Below are 21,965 nucleotides of genomic sequence, written 5' to 3' on the forward strand. Positions count from 1 at the left end.
CTGTAAGCCAAGCTAAGTAATTTTTTAGTGAATTCCTATGGCATCCATTGTCAATGCTTATTGCTAGGAAGGTTAGGTAGCGTGTGCATGTGCGTTGTATGCATATACACTATATTACCAAAAGTATTGGGACGCCTGCCTTTACACAGTCTTAGTCTGTAGTTGGCCTGCCCTTTGCAGCTATAACAGCATCAACTCTTCTGGGAAGGCTGTCCACAAGGTTCAGGAGTGTCTATGGGAATGTTTGACCATTCTTCCAGAAGCGCATTTGTGATTTTGGACGAGAAGGTCTGGCTCGCAGTCTCCGCTCGAATTAATCCCAAAGTTGTTCGATCAGGTTGAGGTCAGGACTCTGTGCAGGCCAGTCAAATTCCTACACCCCAAACTCGCTCATCCATGTCTTTATGGGCACTGGTGCAAATCATTTGGTGGAGGGGGATAATGGTGTGGGGGTGTTTTTCAGGGGTTGGGATTGGCCCCTTAGTTCCAGTGAAGGGAACTCTTAAGGCGTCGGCATACCAAGACATTTTGGACAATTTCATGCTCCCAACTTTGTGGGAGGAGTTTGGGGACTGTCCCTCCCTGTTCTGTTGTGGAAATTTTATTGTGGACATATTTCTTTAGGATGTATTTTCTTTAGATAAATTGCCATAATGTCTCCCAGTGTCAGCTTACCGGTAATCACTATGCACAGCGAATATTGCTTTAACTGGCATTGAGGAAAGACCTGTTAGTGAAAACCTTCCATTAGATGGGATAGAATAATACTTGTAGCCTGATTGCAGCGCAAGGAGAAATCTATCGCACAAATATATACCCGCCATCCGGGGCCCCGTCTATTTACTGCGGAGATGTGTTTGTGATGTAGAATTCTTATCGTTTTACCAAGATTAATGGATGGCATCTTTCAGTCCTATTTGATCCGTATGACTGAAATACTGCTGCTATTGTCTTATGCAGATATAATAAAGTCTCATTCACTGGAACAAATAGAATGGTCACTATCAAATATGGCTTATATGAACTATATTTGATGGGATCCACTAACAGGTAATTAGTCCATGTTTGTGAATGAGCACAGCCAAGTCCATAAGATGGCAGCCATTTCTGCTCATCTGTGCACATGTCTGTGTTTTCTATATAGACACTGACTCTTCGTTCCCATTGTACTTTTTGAATAAATACATGTTATGTAATTGGTGGTCTTGAAGCCACTCCCTGTAACCCCCTTTTGTTCACTTGCTGTAAATAAACCAAGCCCTGCCCTGAGACACACAGAGGAGGCTCACACACAGACATACACAGAGGACACAGACCACACACACACACACAACACAAGCACTCACATCCATTCATGCATGCAGACACACAGAGATGTATAAAGTACTAGAGACCCAGACTTGAGTAAAAGTACAAATGCTCTATCAAAAAAGTGACTTGAGTAGAAGTTGAAGTGCTCTTTAAGCACCACACTTGAGTAGAAGTACTAAAGTATTCAACATTTTTTGTACTTAAGTATTGCAAGTAGTTTATTTTAAAATTTACTACTCAAGTACTGAAAGTAAAAGTACAAGTACTGTGTTATGTAGTTATTAAAGAAAGTAGTCAAAAGTTTGAACATCATATTGTTTTTATTATTTCAAATGATTAACATATATATAAAGACTGCTTGTGGTATACTGTTATAAATGGTTTAAAAGATTTTCAAAATTCTTACTGTCTCCCATATCCCGATCCCCCATAGATCCCTCTTTAGAGCAGGCCAGGGTTAGGGTTCCCCGTATAGATCACCCTTTAGAGCAAGCAAGGGCAGGCAGGTCCCCCATAGATCCCCCTTTAGCGCAGGCAGGTCCCCCATAGATCCCCTTTAGCGCAGACCAGGCCAGGGTGAGGTCTCTCATATTTATACATCCCCCTTTAGAGCAGGCAAGGGCAGGCAGGTCCATCATCTTCCATAGATTCCCTTTAGCACAGGCAAGGGTAGGCAGGTCCCCTATAGATCCCCCTTAGAGCAGGGCAGGCAGGGTCCCCCTCCCATACACTGTAGATCCCCCTTAGAGCAGACCAGGGTCCCCCTCCCATTATAAATCCCCCTTAGAGCAGGCCAGGGCACCCCTCCCTTTATAGATCCCCTTAGAGCAGGCCAGGGTCCCCCTCCCATTATAAATGCCCCTTAGAGCAGGCCAGGGCCCCCCTCCCATTATAAATGCCCCTTAGAGCAGGCCAGGGTCCCCCTCCCATTATAAATCCCCCTTAGAGCAGGCCAGGGTCCCCCTCCCATTATAAATCCCCCTTAGAGCAGGCCAGGGTCCCCCTCCCATTATAAATCCCCCTTAGAGCAGGCCAGGGCCCCCCTCCCATTATAGATCCCCCTTAGAGCAGGCCAGGGTCCCCCTCCCATTACAGATTCCCCTTAGAGCAGGCCAGTGTCCCCCTCCCATTATAGATTCCCCTTAGAGCAGGCCAGGGTCCCCCTCCCATTATAGAGCCCCCTTAGAGCAGGCCAGGGTCCCCCTCCCATTATAGATTCCCCTTAGAGCAGGCCAGGGTCCCCCTCCCATTATAGAGCCCCCTTAGAGCAGGCCAGGGTCCCCCTCCCATTATAGAGCCCCCTTAGAGCAGGCCAGGGTCCCCCTCCCATTATAGATCTCCCTTAGAGTAGGGCAGGCCAGGGCAGGTCCCTCCCCCCATTGAATAGATCCGATCCCCTTAGTGAGTGACTTGACTTCAAGACAGTTCTTACTTCTCCTACCTTAGGCTGTCTCGAGTCCTCCAGCCTCTCTCTCAACAGTCCTCAGTCCAGTCCCCCTGCTGAAAGAAGAATATATTCCTACCTCCACCCAGTTCTCCCGCGCTGCACAGTGCCCAGAGACAGTCTAGCAGTCTAGACTCTAGTAACTCACAGTCCCTCCCCCAGCCAGGGACCAGAGAGATCACTCCGCAGGCAGGTGTCTCTCCTCTCTCGCCACCACCACTTCACTTGAGAGCCTAGCAGGAGGCGGGACTCGGGCCGAGTAGAGCCGAGGGAGGGCAGAGGTGGCGAGGCTCTGCTCCTGAGCCATCGCATCGGGTCGGGGATTGGTCGTGATTTGTGAGTCTCAGTCTCTGGCAGTGGTAATGTGGGTTTGGAATGGAATAATTCGTAACATTTTTATAATTGTAACGAGTAACGATGCAGCACATAAAAAAAAATATCGGAGTAAAAGTATTAAACTGATGGAAAATATGTACTGAAGTAAAAGTGGAAGTAGGAGAAAAAAATTCTACTCTAGGAAAGTAGAGATACCGCCTTTTAGTACTTATGTACAGTAGTGAAGTAGTTCTACTTAGTTACTATACATCTCTGCTCACACACATATATATAATTCAAGGTTGGGAATTCCACGCTTGTGGACAAAGTGTGGGGCTGCAGCCAACCTCAAAATATAGTCGGGGAGACTATATCTATAATGTAGGGTATGGGGAGGTAGGTGGTGCTGCCTAAAGGTGTGTTGATGTGTTGGTGTAAAATTGATGGGGGGAAGTCCAACACAACAATGAATGAAATAAATATAAAACCATAACATGAATCATCAACAATGAAAAATATAAAAAATTCATAAAGTGCAATAAAATATCAGTGTTGGTGATAGGAGAAATATAAATATCAAAAGAGTGGATAATATAAATATAAAGTGCTGAAGTGAGCAATAAGTGTCTGGCTAGGATAAAAGAAATCCCAGACTTAAATAAAGTAAAAATATATTCTATATATAGTATATAAATATATAGAGAGTGACTTCGGTGGACAAATATAAATACAAGGTAATACAATGTGGTATATATCCAAATAGTTGATGAGTGATATATAAAAAAATAAATAAATAATATGGGTGATAAGGTGACGCTGCTCCTGATGACGTCAATGGTGACGAAACGCGTAGAGCGTGGTTACATCATTTCCACCCCACTGGAACGCAGATTCGGCCACTGACACGCATAGCATCCCGGAAGTAACCGCCAACAAGGGTTTTGCGGTCCCTAATCCATTTAAAAAAAATATATATATATATAGAAAGTGAGTTTGGTGGACAAATATAAATACAAGGTGATACAATGTGGTATATATCCAAATAGTTGATGAGTGATATATAAAAAAATAAATAATATGGGTGATAAGGTGACGCTAATACAGTAAAACCTTGGATTGGGAGTATAATTCGTTCTGGAAGCATGCTTGTAATCCAAAGCACTCTTATATCAAAGGGAATTTCCCTATAAGAAATAATGGAAACTCAGATGATTCGTTCCACAAGTCCTTCAGTTTATAGTCTATATACAAAGATTATAGCAATGTGATTGGTTGTGTAACCATAAAATGTCCATCCACAATATGCAGCCTTCCCAAGGGGATTAAAAGCAAAATCTAGCAGAGCTACAGAATATAAGAGAGATGAGAGGCGCCTCTAAGTGTAGCAATATGGTTACATTTAATGAAGGTTCAACATTTAGCAACTCACATGGTTGATGAATAAAACAGGCACACCTAAGTATGCCGGCATCCGGGGTAAAGCTGACCACATAGACCATCTTCTGAACCACCGGTTCTCACCACTGTCAGTCTGCAATCGTGACCGGGAAGAATAGCCTGCAGTAGAGTGATCTGAAAGTGAGGCTTTGAATCACTCGTGGAGTGCAGCGGGGAAGGGATGATGAAGATGGCTGTGCAGAGCACGGTCTATGTGGTCAGCTTTACCCCAGGTGCCTGCATACTTAGATGTGCCTGTTTTAATCATCAACCATGTGAGTTGCTAAATATTGAACCTTCATTAAATGTAACCATATTGCTACATTTAGAGGCGCCCTCTATCCTATTTTATACATGACGTTACTTGTATATCAAGACATCGCTTGTATATCAAGTCAAAATTTATTTAAAAAATGTGCTTGTCTTGCAAAGCGCTCTCAAACCAAGGTTTTACTGTATAAATATATTGTACCAATAGTGTGATGAATAAAAATAGCAATAAATAAATAAAGTGATGAATGGTGGATCAAAAAAATGCTTCAACAATTTTGATGGGTGGTAATCAGGGTGATCCAGGTTCTGGGTGCCGCGTGAGGAAACAGTGCTCCCCTTCAGTATATCCCGCACTCACCAGAGTTAGGCACCCCTGCAGGGGTAACCAGCCTGTTGATATTAATAGGATCCCTCTGTCGGGTAATTCCTGCGTACTGGTCTCATAGAAAATAATCCCTGGATCGTCTCCCTCATATATGTAATATATTCAGCAAGATAGATATAGCCTCATATATGGTTCCCATCTATCATCAGTATGTATATATCCAAGGTCATATGCAAGAAGAAGGCCTCATATAGTGATGTACCATTTAAAATTGATGCTTTATTTCAATAAAATAACGTATTCACATAAAATCGTAGGTAAACTGTCACGGAACCATGAACCAGACGTACAACAACAGATAAGTGAAAATAAGACAGCTTTATTGAAAAACAAGCTATAAAGCAAAAGTCCAAACGGATGGCGAAACCGATGCAGAGTCTTTGCGAAGCCAGGGGTCTGGAACCAGCAGGGTAGTCAGACGAAGCCAGGATCAGGAACCAACAGGGTAGTCAGACGAAGCCAGGATCAGGAACCAACAGGGTAGTCAGACGAAGCCAGGATCAGGAACCAACAGGGTAGTCAGACGAAGCCAGGATCAGGAACCAACAGTAGCAGCAGTCTTAGTAGCATGTGAACACAGGAGGACCAAGCAGGGAACTGAGCCACAGACCTCCTATATATATGAGCTAGGCATCCAGCTCCTCCCAGTGGGAAGGAGGAGCCGCAGGGTGGGAGGCTACAAGAAACCCAGAAACCAAGATGGCCGCCAGCACATGTCAAACGAAGGAGAACAGCAAGGAGGTAAGACCATGACAGTACCTCCCCCTCAAGGGCCCCTCCTCCGCGGAGTAAAGAACGGTTTTTGAGGGAAGCGTGCATGGAAGGCTCGGAGCAAGGCAGGAGCATGGACATCTGCGGAGGGAACCCAGGAACGCTCCTCAGGACCATAACCACGCCAATGAACCAAAAACTGCACCCGACCGCGGACCAGGCGAGAGTCCAGGATATTGCTCACCTCATACTCCTCACGATTGCCCACTTGGACCGGACGAGGCCGAGGAACCGAGGAAGTGAAACGATTACACACCAGTGGCTTCAACAGGGAGACATGAAACACGTTGGAGATCCGCATGCCAGGAGGAAGCGCAAGGGCATAGGCTACCGGATTTACCCTGCGAAGCACTCGGAAGGGACCAACAAAGCGAGGCGCCAGCTTGGGAGTGGGCACTCGAAGGTTGAGGTTGCGGGTGGACAACCATACACGGTCTCCGGCCTGGTAGGAAGGAGCAGGCGCTCGTCTGCGATCAGCCTGGAGTCTCTGGCGCTGCGCAGAGACCTCAAGGGACTTCTGGATCTGTACCCAAGAAGCACGTAGAACGGAAAGGTGATCCTCCACAGCCGGAATATCCTGGGGAGAGAATACCTCCGGTAACACGGCAGGTTGGAACCCATAGTTGGCCAAGAAGGGAGACGTCCCAGAGGAAGAGTTCACCGCCGTGTTCCTGGCAAACTCAGCCCAAGGCAGGAGGTCAACCCAATTGTCTTGGTGATCGGAGACATAGCAACAAAGGAATTGCTCCAAGGCCTGATTGGATCGTTCTGCGGCCCCATTGGACTGAGGGTGGTAGGCCGAGGAGAAGGAGAGATGAATCCCCAACTGGGAGCAAAAGGCGCGCCAGAACCTGGACACAAACTGACTCCCCCGATCCGACACAATCTCCTTGGGCAAACCGTACAACCGGAAGACCTCCCTGGCAAAAATCGTGGCCAACTCCTGTGCAGAGGGTAACTTCTTGAGAGGAACACAGTGGCACATTTTGGAAAACCGATCCACAATCATGAGAATGACCGTATGGCCTCGGGATGCAGGGAGGTCCACAATGAAATCCATCCCCAGGTGTGACCATGGGCGCTCCCCGGTGGCTAAGGGTTGCAGAAGACCCACCGGAAGGTGCCGAGGGGACTTACTCTGGGCACAAACGGAGCATGCCGCTACATACGCGGCGATGTCGGAACGTAGGGAAGGCCACCAGAACAGACGTGAAACAGCCCAGGACAGCTGATTCTTTCCAGGATGCCCCGCGGTCTTGGAGTTATGGTAGGTTCGCAACAACCGAGTGCGCAACTCCTCAGGCACAAAACATCTGCCGTTGGGTCTCCCAGAGGGAGCACCGGCTTGAGCCGCCAAAATCTGCTCACCCAGGGGAGAGGTCAGGCTGGTGCGAATGGCGGCCAGGATCTGATTCGGCGGTATGACCGAAGTCGGAATCGACTCCTCCCTGGACAGGTCGGAGTACTGCCGTGATAAGGCATCCGCCCTGATGTTCTTGGAACCGGGTAGGTAGGAGACCACGTAATTAAAACGTGACAAGAACAGAGCCCATCTGGCCTGACGTGGTGTCAATCTCTTGGCCTCAGAAAGGTAGGTCAGATTCTTGTGGTCCGTCAGGATGAGGACCGGAACCACCGAACCCTCGAGCAAGTGCCTCCATTCTTTAAGAGCCTGCACGATGGCCAATAACTCCCTGTCACCAATCTGGTAGTTGCACTCAGCAGAAGACAGTTTCCGGGAGTAAAACCCACAAGGAAGCAGAGAACCCTCTGGTGTTCTACGCTGAGACAGAAGGGCGCCTACTCCCGTCTCGGACGCGTCCACCTCGAGGACAAAGGGCAACCCAGGGTTGGGATGCGACAGAATCGGAGCCGACACAAAGGCGGACTTTAGAGCCTCAAAAGCTCGGATGGCCTCGGGCGGCCAGACCTGGGAATTACTGCCCTTCCTGGTCAGATCCGTGAGAGGTTTGGCTAGCATGGAAAAGTCCCTGATGAACTTCCGATAATAATTGGCGAAGCCCAAAAAGCGCTGCAGGGAACGAAGACCACTGGGCTGGGGCCACTGTAAGACAGCCGAAACCTTCTCAGGATCCATGGAGAACCCTTCAGCGGAAATGATGTAACCTAAGAAGGTTACCTGGGATTGGTGAAATTCGCATTTCTCAAGCTTACCGAACAGCTTGTTCTCTCGTAACCGTTGCAACACTCGTCTGACATCCAGAATGTGGGTCTCCATGGACTCAGAATATACCAGGATGTCATCCAAATAGACCACCACACACTGCTGCAACAGGTCACGGAAAACATCGTTGATGAATTCCTGAAAGACTGCGGGCGCATTGCACAGCCCAAAGGGCATAACCAAGGATTCATAATGACCGGTCCTGGTGTTAAACGCGGTCTTCCACTCATCGCCCGCCTTGATCCTTACGAGGTTATATGCCGCCCTCAGGTCGAGTTTGGTAAAGACCGTAGCCCCTTTAAGACGGTCGAACAGCTCGGAAATCAAGGGTATCGGGTAAGCGTTCTTGATCGTGATGCGATTGAGACCCCTGTAATCGATGCAAGGCCTCAACTCACCGCCCTTCTTTCTCACAAAGAAAAATCCAGCCCCTGCCGGGGACGAGGATTTGCGAATGTGACCGCGTGAAAGCGCCTCCCTCACGTACTCCTCCATGGCCTCATTCTCTGCTACCGACAGTGGATAGACTTTGCCACGAGGAGGAACGGCACCAGATTGTAACTCGATGGCACAATCGTATGGGCGGTGCGGAGGTAGGGCAACCGCGCGCACCTTATCGAATACATCCCGGTACTCCTCGTATTCAGGGGGCAACAGAGAGTCCGAGGAAGTACACAGCAACTTGACAGGCCCATGGATGCAACTAGCCCCACACTGCGGTGACCACGAGAGGATCTCGGCCGATCTCCAATCGAAAATCGGATTATGCTTCTGGAGCCAGGGGTACCCCAAGACCACCGAGTATTGTGGAGACGAAATAACCTGGAAGCAGACGGACTCTCTGTGAACGGCACCAATGGCTAACCCCACTGGAAGGGTCTCATGAGTCACATGTGGCGGCAGAAGGGGTCTGCCGTCTATCGCCTCAAGAGCCAGAGGTGAACCCCGAGCCTGCAGAGGAATGGAATTGGTGGCAGCGAACACACTATCAATGAACAAACCACCAGCACCAGAGTCCACCAACGCCTGGGTCGTCACCGAGCCCCCGACCCAGGAGAGGACAACAGTGATCAGTGGTTTGTCAACACGGGAAACCGGGGACGAGGAGACTCCACCCAAGATCTGCCCCTGACAGGATCTCAGGTGCGAGCGTTTTCCCGGACGGTTCGGACATGCCAACCGAAAATGCCCACCGAGACCACAGTACATGCATCGGCCCTCGCGTCTCCGGAGTACCCTCTCCCCCTCGGACAGGCGAGCAAACCCCAGCTGCATGGGTTCACCCCCAGACAAGTCATCCCCAGGAGGCGTGGGAGGAGAGGGAGGCACGGGTGGGACAGCAAACGTAGGCGCCAATCTGTTAGGAGGCCTCCGCAGACTCTCCTTAAAGGAAGGTCTCTCCCTGAGTCTGGTGTCAATCAAAATCAGGAAAGAAATAAGGGACTCGAGCTCCACTGGTAGGTCCTTAGCTGCAACCTCATCCTTCAAGGCATCCGAGAGACCATGAGAGAAAGCAGCGACCAGAGCCTCATTATTCCAGCCCACCTCTGCTGCCAGGGTACGAAACTCAATGGCGTATTCAGCTACGGATCGTGAACCCTGTCTGATGGACATAAGGAGCCTCGCAGCAGAGGCAGCACGAGCCGGCACATCGAATACCTTCCGAAGAGAAGCAACAAAACCGGAAAACTCGGCAACCACCGGATTGTTGTTCTCCCATAAAGGGCTGGCCCAGGCCAAGGCCTTGTCCGAGAGCAGCGAGATCAGGAAGCCCACCTTTGATCTCTCAGTAGGAAAGGCATGTGGCAGCAACTCAAAATAAATGCCCACCTGGTTAAGGAAACCTCGGCACTGAGTTGGCTCTCCCCCAAAGCGCTGTGGAAGGGGGGCAGAACCGGACATACCCCGAAACACCGCAGGCGCAACAACAGGTGTCGGGGTAGACTCTGGCGCAACAACCGGAGCGGACCCAGGAGCGACAACCGACCCATCGGCAACGGGAGCGAAATGAGCCGTGCGTTCAAGCAGGGATTGCAACGCCACGGCGAACTGACCCAACAGGTGATCCTGCTGATCAAGTCTGGCAACCAACGTGGGTAGTGAGGATGGCCCTGTACCGTCAGAATTCATGGCCTGTGGTACCGTGCGTTCAAGCAGGGTTTGCAACGCCACGGCGACCCGACCCAACAGGTGATCCTGCTGATCAAGTCTGGCAACCAGCGTGGGTAGCGAGGATGGCCCTGTACCGTCAGAATTCATGGCTTGGTCCTAATGTCACGGAACCATGAACCAGACGTACAACAACAGATAAGTGAAAATAAGACAGCTTTATTGAAAAACAAGCTATAAAGCAAAAGTCCAAACGGATGGCGAAACCGATGCAGAGTCTTTGCGAAGCCAGGGGTCTGGAACCAGCAGGGTAGTCAGACGAAGCCAGGATCAGGAACCAACAGGGTAGTCAGACGAAGCCAGGATCAGGAACCAACAGGGTAGTCAGACGAAGCCAGGATCAGGAACCAACAGGGTAGTCAGACGAAGCCAGGATCAGGAACCAACAGTAGCAGCAGTCTTAGTAGCACAGGAGGACCAAGCAGGGAACTGAGCCACAGACCTCCTATATATATGAGCTAGGCATCCAGCTCCTCCCAGTGGGAAGGAGGAGCCGCAGGGTGGGAGGCTACAAGAAACCCAGAAACCAAGATGGCCGCCAGCACATGTCAAACGAAGGAGAACAGCAAGGAGGTAAGACCATGACATAAACGAGCATACAAATGGATTAGGGACCGCAAAACCCTTGTTGGCGGTTACTTCCGGGATCCTATGCGTGTCAGTGGCCGGAACTGCGTTCCAGTGGGGCGGAAATGATGTAACCACGCTCTACGCGTTTCGTCACCATTGACGTCATCAGGAGCAGCGTCACCTTATCACCCATATTATTTATTTATTTTTTTATATATCACTCATCAACTATTTGGATATATACCACATTGTATTACCTTGTATTTATATTTGTCCACCGAAGTCACTCTCTATATATTTATACTGTATATATATAGAATATATTTTTACTTTATTTAAGTCTGGGATTTCTTTTATCCTAGCCAGACACTCATTGCTCACTTTAGCACTTTATATTTATATTATCCACTCTTTTGATATTTATATTTCTCCTATCACCAACACTGATATTTTATTGCACTTTATGAATTTTTTATATTTTTCATTGTTGATGATTCATGTTATGGTTTTATATTTATTTCATTCATTGTGGTGTTGGACTTCCCCCCATCAATTTTACACCAACACATCAACACACCTTTAGGCAGCGCCACCTACCTCCCCATACCGTACATTCACACACACACATATCCAGAGAGAGAGAGACCAGGAGATGGCAACAATATGACCCAGCGTGTCTGTTCCTTTTTTTGTTGCCGAGCGTTTGGTAAACCTTATGCAAAAGAGCGATACATTGTACTTTTCAGTACAAGGGATTAATGGCGTTTTGTGCGTAATAATATCCACAATTGCGCTTTTCAGCGCAGCAAAGTCTTCAGCGCACTGAGCGGGTTTCTATGCTCCAAGCTCTATTAATTTCCACAACAGTTCCAAGATGACTGCCCACCAGTCCATAAATCAAGGTTCATAAAGACATGGATGAGCGAGTTTGGGGTGGAGGAACTTGACTGACCTGCACAGAGTCCTGACCTCATAGAACACCTTTGGGATGAATCAGAGAGGAGACTGCGAACGGGGATGTGTTGGGGGGGGGGGTTCTCAAGGGGCGGGGACTGCATATTCAGATTAGGATCCTATATGACATCATAGTGGGAAGCGTTGTACCTTCATTCTGAGGACTTTCTTCCCGCTTTTCATGGCCGCCTCGTCCTGGAAGGAGATTTCGTGTTTCCTGATAATCGATCGGCTCTCCTTCGTCCCGGAATACGTCACCACATAGAACTCCGGCGCCCACTTTATGAATTCTCGCTCCCAGTTGATGATGGTGACCAGCGGAACGGTCACCAGGTACGGACCTTTACAGTGACCCTGGAAAGACAAATCATGTGACAAGGATGACAAATCAGCTGATAAGGAACATTTAAATGGAGGGGTGCCAAGCTCCTCCCCCATGTGAGCGCTGAAATGGTCTGTCCCAGCCCAGCGATTGCCCACCAATCCTCCTCCATGGGCAGAAATAAGCACAGAAAGCAATTGGTCACTGACAATGAGACCCCGAGAATGGGACCCACAACACCCCAATAACGGAATTTTTGTAAAATCTTACCTGTAAAATTCCTTTCTCTGAGTCCTCCGACAGTCGCCGCCTCTCCATATTCGTCACTATGGGGTAATTGACCTTTGCTCTGTAGGAGTAGCTAGGCAACAGAATATGTCAATATCAAAGCTTTTAACATATCCCACCCCCAGGGGGTGGTCCCCTCAGTCAATACCCTCCTGCTTCCTGTATCCATACCTCAGTTTCAGTAGAATAGCAGTAGAGTACATAAACAAACCCCAAAAGAGGGGCGGGGGCGGCGACTGTCGGAGGACTCAGAGAAAGGAATTTTACAGGTAAGATTTTACAAAAATTCAGTTTTCTCTGAGTCCTCCGACAGTCGCCGCCTCTCCATATTCGTCACTATGGGGACGTCCCAAAGCAGTGTATACATGAGGGGTGGGAAACGCAGCCGCGCCTAAGGCAACGCAGGACCCACAGTAGAGAAAGGAACCTTACCAAAGGAAGGAAACCAGCTGGGCAGCATGAAAAAAACTTTGCTCAACAGGAGCAACAACCCAGGAAGAACAAATAACCTAGGGATAAAAACATCCCAAACAGCCAAGGGCCCAAAAAAAACAAGGGACCCTAAGGTACTGCCGCACTAAGAACCTTGCGGCCAAAGGAAGCATCTGCCGATGCCTGAACATCCACTTTGTAGAACTTTGAGAAGGTGTGAACGGACGACCAAGTCGCCGCCTTACACACCTGGGCCACAGAAGCCCGATGATGACAGGCCCAAGACGCACTCAGCGATCTGGTAGAGTGCGCCTTCACAGGCATAGGGGGAACCTTTCCCTTCAAAGCATATGCCTGCTCAATAGTCTGTCTGATCCATTTGGCGATGGTAGAAGCCGACGCCGCCAAGCCCTTCCGAGTTCCCTCAGGAAGGACAAAGAGAGAATCCGTCTTGCGAAAAGATTTAGTCGCTGACAGGTAAACCCTGATCGCCCGAACAACATCCAAGGAATGTAAGGCCACCTCCTTCGGATGCTTAGGCTTCGCGCAAAGTGAGGGCAAGACAATATCCTCATTGAGGTGAAATTCCGAGATCCTTTTCGGAAGAAAAGAAGGATTAGGTCGCAAGACCACCTTATCCAAGTGAAGCACCAGATACGGAGACCTGCAGGACAAGGCTGCCAGCTCCGACACTCTGCGAGCCGAAGTGATCGCCACTAAAAAAGCGACCTTCTTAGACAACAGAAGCAATGAGATCTCCCTGATCTTTTCAAAGGGAGCCTGTTGTAACACGGACAGAACAAGGTTCAAGTCCCACGGAGGCAAAGGCTCCCTCCGAGGAGGGACCAGGTGTCGCACCCCTTGAACAAAGGTGCTGACCAAAGAATTAGACGCCACAGGGCGTTGAAAAAAAACGGCCAGCGCAGAAATCTGACCCTTAATCATGGCCAACGCCAAACGATGGCCCACACCCGTTTGAAGGAAAGACAACACCCTAGACACCGAGTATGAGCGGGGGGAATACCCACTGGACTCACACCAGGCGAAATAGGCCTTCCAAGTATGGTAGTAAATCTTCCCCGAAGAGGCCTTTCTAGCGTTGATCAAAGTATGAATGACCTCCGGGGAGAGACCCCTATCCTTCAGGACCTCGGTTTCAACAGCCAGGCCGTCAAAGCCAGCGACTGTAAAGCAGGATGGAATATCGGTCCTTGAGACAGAAGATCTTCTCGAAGAGGCAGACGTCATGGAGTGTCGACCGCCAGATTCACGAGGTCTGCGTACCAAGACCGGCGGGGCCAGTCTGGCGCCACCAGAATCACCGTGAGCGGTTCTGAGGACAACCTGCGAAGGAACCGGGATAGCAACTGAATTGGTGGGAATGCATACATCAGTCGATACTAATGCCACGGAGCCACTAACGCGTCTGACGCGTCCGCCCGAGGATCGCGCGTCCTTGCCACGAACCTTCCCACCTTGTTGTCAGACGAGACGCGAACAGGTCCACATCTGGGAGACCCCACTTCGCGCACAACATCTGGAAGACATCCGGGTGGAGCGACCATTCCCCCTGGTCCAGAGTCTGGCGACTCAGATAATCCGCTTGCCAGTTCTCCACCCCCGGAATGTGAACTGCCGTTACCCCCAGGACGTGCGTCTCGGCCCAAGACAGAATGTCGGCTACTTCCCGAGCCGCTCGGGCACTCCTGGTGCCCCCTTGGTGATTGATGTAGGCCACCGCTGTGGCATTGTCCGTCTGCACCCGAACCGGATGGCCCCGAAGCTTGTCCGTCCAACGTCGAAGGCAGAGATTTATCGCCGCAATTCCAGAATGTTGATCGGAAGGGAGGACTCCCCCTCCGACCAAGTACCCTGGGCGGACAGAACGCCCAGAACACCACCCCAGCCCGACAGGCTGGCATCTGTGGTGATCACCGTCCACGAAAGCGGACGAAAAGACTTGCCCCCCGACACTGCCGGGGACTGCAGCCACCACAGAAGATACCTTCTGGTGCAAGTACTCAACGAGATCTGAAGATCCATAGATTGTGGTCGCCCGTCCCACCTGGACAGGATCTCTGCCTGGAGACCCCTCGTGTGAAACTGGGCAAAGGGAATCGCCTCGAAGGCCGAGACCATCAAACCTAAACACCTCATGCCCGTCCGGAGGGATGAGCACGGAACGTCCCGAAGGGACCTGACTTCGTCCTGAAGTGTCCTGAGCTTGTCTTCCGGCAGGAAGACCTTCGCCTGAACAGAGTCCAGGATCATTCCCAGGTAAAGAAGACGAACCGATGGGCACAGCGTCGATTTTGGGACGTTTATCGTCCAACCAAACTCCTGCAGAGTCTGCATCGTGACGGACAGGTCCCTCACTAGACCCTGACTGGTTGCAGACCGAACCAGAATGTCGCCCAGATACCCCAGGATAGAGATACCCTGGGCTCTCAACAAGGCCAGAACCGGTGCAAGCACCTTGGTGAACACCCGCGGAGCCGAAGCGAGACCGAAGGGTAACGCCATGAATTGGTAATGATCCTCCGCAATGGCGAATCGAAGGTACCTCTGGTGACCCTCGAAAATGGGGATGTGAAGGTACGCATCCTTCAAGTCGATGGATGCCATGAATTCTCCCGGAACTAGAGCAGCCACCACCGAGCGCAGGGATTCCATGCGGAACTTGCGAACCCGCACAAAGCGGTTTAGAGCTTTTAAGTCCATAATTGGACGTACCTTGCCCTCTTTCCTGGGCACAGTGAACAGATTTGAATAAAACCCCCGAAATCTGTCCCGATGAGGTACCGGAACCACCACTCCCTGAGCCCGCAGGTCTCGCACCGCCAGGTGCAGATCCCGCAAACGCTCCGGAGACAAAGTTGAAGATTTGAGGGAAAAAACCTGTTCGCCGGCCGAGATAGGAACTCGATCTTGTACCCGGACCAGACGATCTCCTGAACCCACCTGTCCCGAATGCGGGCCAGCCAGGGTTGGGAAAAACCGAGCAAACGTCCCCCCACCCCAGAACTGGGTGAGGGCGCCCCTTCAGGCCGCATTGTTATGGGCAGCGGACACGGACTGGCCGGACTTCTGCTTACCTGTCCACGGCTTCTTTTGGGAGCCCTAACCTTTGAAGGGCTTGCCCTTATAGTGCGACCGAAAGGCACGAAAAGACCCCTGAGAGGGCCTAAACGAAGCATGCTTCTTACCTTGAGCACCCTTAGCTTTGTGAGACTGGGGCAAGAGCGTGCTCTTACCCCCAGAGATCCCTTTAATCAGCGTATCCAGGGAGTCGCCAAAAAGGCGAGATCCCGTATAAGGCAGATTAGATAAAGTTTTGCGAGAAGATTGGTCCACAGACCAACATTTCAGCCAAATCAAGCGGCGTGTCAACACCGCCACGCTGTGCACACGTGCAGCCAAAGGAATTACATCTAATTCCGCATCACACAAATACATGACACCCTGATGAATTTGATCCACCATAGCCAAAGTTGTCGGCGGGGCAGAATCAGCCACCAGGACGCGACTGAGCACCTGCGTCCAATCCGCGACAGCCTGGGCTGCCATAAGGGAAGCAAAAATAGCTTCAAGCATGGAACCGGTAACCGAGTAAGTATGGCGGGCAAGAGACTCCAGTCTCCTGTCCGTGGGATCCCGGAACACCGGGGTATCCTCTGCCGGAATCGCAGTGGATTTATTCAAAACCGCCACCGCGTGATCCACCGGAGGCGGCACACACCAGCGTTCATCAGTGGCGGGCGTGAAAGGATAACGCAGCTTAAACCTACTAGGCACAGCAAAAGGCTTCTTTATATTGCGCCATTGTTCACTAACAGCGCGCTGAAAATCCTCAGTGCAAGGGAAAACCTGCGATGATTTGCGTCTCCGCTGTGTCCCATAAGAAGCCAGAACGGCAGGCGGACACGGTTCATCCTGCAAATGCAGTGTTTGTTTGATAGAAGCCACCAATTCATCCATGATTGCAAGCTCTTCAGACGAGCCAGGGGGGGAATCATCAACCCCTTCAACCTCTGCCTCCCCTTCCGACCCTGCAAAGTCCAGGGACGAACAGGACCCCGATAAGGGGACCCCAGCCATAGCAGCCCCATCACCATCGCCCTCTGAATCAGAGGAGATTGAAACTCTGGGCCGTTTTGTGGATTGAGCAGCCACAAGCATTTGTACCTGAGCAGCCAGGTTAGCCACAATGGTAGCCAAATTGCCCCCCTCAGGGGGAACAGCAGCAGCCCCTTGGCCTCCCATTAAAGTGGGAGGAAATTTGCTTTCCTGAGAATCCATGCCCCCAAAAGTTTGCAGGAGAAAAAAAGGGTAACTGCCCCTTTAAAAGTGCGGCGAGCGCAGCCCACCGCACACACACACCAGCACAAGCCGACCCCCACAGGGAAAACTACAAACTTCAGGCAATGAATACAGGAATAAGAGAAGGTAAAACCTGGAGAGATCACTGCTGCTGCTGTATCGATCGGTATGCCCAGGGAAAAGGAAGTGATGAAATAACAGCCGCTCCTATAAAGCCTATGGAAGGCTACAAAAAAATGGCCGCCGGGGGAGGAAGTAAAGGCAGAGATCCTGCAGTGCTAACATGAGGCAGGAGCGATCGCCGCCAAAATGGCGGCGCTTGGCGCCAAAAACGCCGCTCCCCGCATACAGTAAACACCATCACACGCCTGCAGTATAATAAAATAATGGCGGACCGCAGCAGCGGCCGCCGCATGTATGCACAAACATGGTCACAACATGCCCCGCAGCATACAGCATGTCACACAGCAAAAAAAGGCACACAGTCTGAAACACAGAAACAGTGCAGGATGGCCCCCCCTCCTTGCAGCCCACAGAAGCAGCAAAAACAGACAGGGAGTCCAATAGTGTGTACAGAATGCAGGGTTACACAGTCCCAGACTGACACCCACTAAACAGACAGGTCCCCACACAGAGTACACTTACCTTCTGAATGGCGTGGGGAGCCCGCACAAGCGATCAAGCCGCTGCACAGAGGACAGGGAGAGTCACAGCCAGGACGCAGTAGAACTGCGGTGCGAAACCGCATGGCGTCCAGTGAGGTAGCCACCTCACCACAGCATCCCTGCAGTGAACAGCGATGGGTCGTTCACACATGCCAGGAAAAAACCTGAGTGAACGCTCGATGGCAGGCTGGGAAGCCACTGACCCACAACCTGCGACCAGGGGGGCCAGCCCGAGACCCAGCCCGCATGATCCTCTTCATCAGAAGAACTAAACTAATGCTGAAGAAATCCACAGCTAAGTAAAGAGAGAGAAAAAAACTCAAATAAAATCAAAAAGAAGATAAAGGCTGAGACAGAAAGCCCCAGCACAGAAACAGCCAGCTACTCCTAACAGCTAGACAATGAAACTGAGGTATGGATACAGGAAGTAGGAGGGTATAGACTGAGGGGACCACCCCCTGGGGGTGGGATATGCTAAAAGCTTTGATATTAACATATTCTGTTGCCTAGCTACTCCTTCGGAACAAAGTCTAATACCCCATTGTGACGAATATGGAGAGGCGGCGACTGTCGGAGGACGTAAGAGAAATATAGTTTTATAATCATACTTCTGGGGATGAATTAAAGTGGAACTTCAATCCACACTGATCATTATTAACCCTCCCCCTGACCACACTGATCATTATTAACCCTCCCCCTGACCACACTGATCATTATTAACCCTCCCCCTGACCACACTGATCATTATTAACCCTCCCCCTCCCCACACTGATCATTATTAACCCTCCCCCTGACCACACTGATCATTATTAACCCTCCCCCTGACCACACTGATCATTATTAACCCTCCCCCTGACCACACTGATCATTATTAACCCTCCCCCTCCCCACACTGATCATTATTAACCCTCCCCCTGACCACACTGATCATTATTAACCCTCCCCCTGACCACACTGATCATTATTAACCCTCCCCCTGACCACACTGATCATTATTAACCCTCCCCCCTGACCACACTGATCATTATTAACCCTCCCCCTCCCCACACTGATCATTATTAACCCTCCCCCTGACCACACTGATCATTATTAACCCTCCCCCTGACCACACTGATCATTATTAACCCTCCCCCTGACCACACTGATCATTATTAACCCTCCCCCTGACCACACTGATCATTATTAACCCTCCCCCTGACCACACTGATCATTATTAACCCTCCCCCTCCCCACACTGATCATTATTAACCCTCCCCCTGACCACACTGATCATTATTAACCCTCCCCCTGACCACACTGATCATTATTAACCCTCCCCCTGACCACACTGATCATTATTAACCCTCCCCCTCCCCACACTGATCATTATTAACCCTCCCCACACTGATCATTATTAACCCTCCCCACACTGATCATTATTAACCCCCTCCCCACACTGATCATTATTAACCCTCCCCCTGACCACACTGATCATTATTAACCCTCCCCCTGACCACACTGATCATTATTAACCCTCCCCACACTGATCATTATTAACCCTCCCCACACTGATCATTATTAACCCTCCCCACACTGATCATTATTAACCCTCCCCACACTGATCATTATTAATCCTCCCCCTCTCATCATCAGTACAGAGGGGAAGGGGATCACCGGCTTTTTTCTGTCACTTCCTGGTTTCTGCCCACAATCATGTCATCCATCCCCGGAGTCTCCAGGAGAGGAGGGGCTTTCTCAGCTAAGCAGACCCTTCTGCATGCCTAAGCTAAGGGCAGATGGATTCTAGGAAATAATTGCTACATGGAAAATCTGCCCTTATTCAAGATGGCCGCAGACAGAAATGCTAGGGGGAGGGGTGTTTTTCAAAGTGATTTCTCAGCAGAAAAAACATGGAGGGATGGATGGAGACATGAATGGATGGATGGAGACATGAATGGATGTAAACATACATGGAGGGGTGGATGGAGACATGAATGGATGGAGACATGGAGGGATGGATGGCTGGATGGAGATATGGATAAAAGACATGGATGGATGGAGACATGGATGGATGGATAGAAGACATGGATGGATGGATGGAGATATGGATAGAAGACATGGATGGATGGATGGAGCTATGGATAGAAGACATGGATGGATGGAGATATGGATAGAAGACATGGATGGATGGATGGATGGATGGATGGAGATATGGATAGAAGACATGGATGGATGGATGGATGGATGGATGGATGGATGGAGATATGGATAGAAGACATGGATGGATGGATGGATAGAAGACATGGATGGAGATATGGATAGAAGACATGGATGGATGGACATGGATGGATGGATGGAGATATGGATAGAAGACATGGATGGATGGATGGATAGAAGACATGGATGGAGATATGGATAGAAGACATGGACAGATGGATGGAGATATGGATAGAAGACATGGATGGATGGATGGAGATATGGATGGATGGATGGAGATATGGATAGAAGACATGGATGGATGGATGGATGGATGGATGGAGATATGGATAGAAGACATGGATGGATGGATGGAGATATGGATAGAAGACATGGATGGATGGATGGATGGATGGATGGAGCTATGGATAGAAGACATGGACAATGTCAAGCGGCAGCTGCCAAAGCCAGCAGAATATTAGCATGCATAAAGAAAGGGATGTATTCCAGAGATAAGACTATAATCCTTCCAGTTTGTAAAACTCTGGTCCGACCGCATCTGGAGTATTCTGTCCAGTTCTGGTCGCCAGTCCTCAGGAGGGATGTGTTGGAGCTGGAGAAAGTCCAGAGAAGGGCAACTAAACTGATTAGGGGATTGGAGGACCTTAATTATGAAGAACGTCTGCAATCGCTCGATTTATTCTCCCTGGAGAAGAGACGCCTGAGAGGGGACATGATAGCAATTTATAAATATCTCAATGGTGATCTCAGCTTAGAAAAAAAGCTGTTCAGTTGCAAGGATTGCATGAGGACTCGAGGGCATACAATGCGATTAGAGGAGAAGCGTTTTAATCTCAGGCAACGTGGGGGGTTCTTTACTGTTAGGGCTACAAGATTGTGGAATTCTCTACCACAAGTGGTGGTTTCTGCGGGAAGTATGGTGACTTTCAAAAGACTCTTAGACTTACATCTCAAGGATCAGAACATTCAGGGGTATGAGAGATGATTACAGCCACACACACCTACACAGGGGGAACTCCGCCCACACACACCTACACAGGGGGAACTCCACCCACACACACCTACACAGGGGGAACTCCACCCACACACACCTACACAGGGGGAACTCCACCCACACACACCTACACAGGGGGAACTCCACCCACACACACCTACACAGGGGGAACTCCACCCACACACACCTACACAGGGGGAACTCCACCCACACACACCTACACAGGGGGAACTCCACCCACACACACCTACACAGGGGGAACTCCGCCCACACACACCTACACAGGGGGAACTCCGCCCACACACACCTACACAGGGGGAACTCCGCCCACACACACCTACACAGGGGGAACTGGATGGACTATTGTCTTTATTCAACCTCAACTACTATGTAACTATGTAACTATGGACGGATGGATGGAGATATGGATAGAAGACATGGATGGATGGAGACATGGACGGATGGATGGAGATATGGATAGAAGACATGGATGGATGGAGACATGGACGGATGGATGGAGATATGGATAGAAGACATGGATGGATGGATGGAGATATGGATAGAAGACATGGAGGGATGGAGACATGAATGGATGGATGGAGATATGGATAGAAGACATGGACAGATGGATGGAGATATGGATAGAAGACATGGATGGATGGATGGAGATATGGATAGAAGACATGGAGGGATGGATGGAGATATGGATAGAAGACATGAATGGATGGATGGAGATATGGATAGAAGACATGAATGGATGGATGGAGATATGGATAGAAGACATGAATGGATGGATGGAGATATGGATAGAAGACATGAATGGATGGATGGAGATATGGATAGAAGACATGGATGGATGGATGGAGATATGGATAGAAGACATGGATGGATGGATGGAGATATGGATAGAAGACATGGATGGATGGATGGAGAT

The 21,965-nt window shown here is 49.8% G+C and overlaps 1 protein-coding gene across 1 annotated transcript in view; it reads right to left on the bottom strand.

The window, feature by feature from the left end:
• The window catches only part of LOC309561683 (chromodomain-helicase-DNA-binding protein 5-like), a gene marked incomplete at both ends in the record, with an annotated part of 114,839 nt that overhangs the window by 68,778 nt on the left and 24,096 nt on the right, over positions 1 to 21,965 (bottom strand). Inside the window, one exon of the mRNA XM_082265671.1 lies at positions 11,965 to 12,168. Coding sequence (XP_082121797.1) covers positions 11,965 to 12,168 — 204 coding nt within the window. The remainder of the gene's footprint in view (positions 1 to 11,964; positions 12,169 to 21,965) is intronic.

Source organism: Pelophylax lessonae, assembly GCF_965119305.1.
Source record: "Pelophylax lessonae genome assembly, chromosome: 8".
Lineage (NCBI taxonomy): Eukaryota > Metazoa > Chordata > Amphibia > Anura > Ranidae > Pelophylax > Pelophylax lessonae.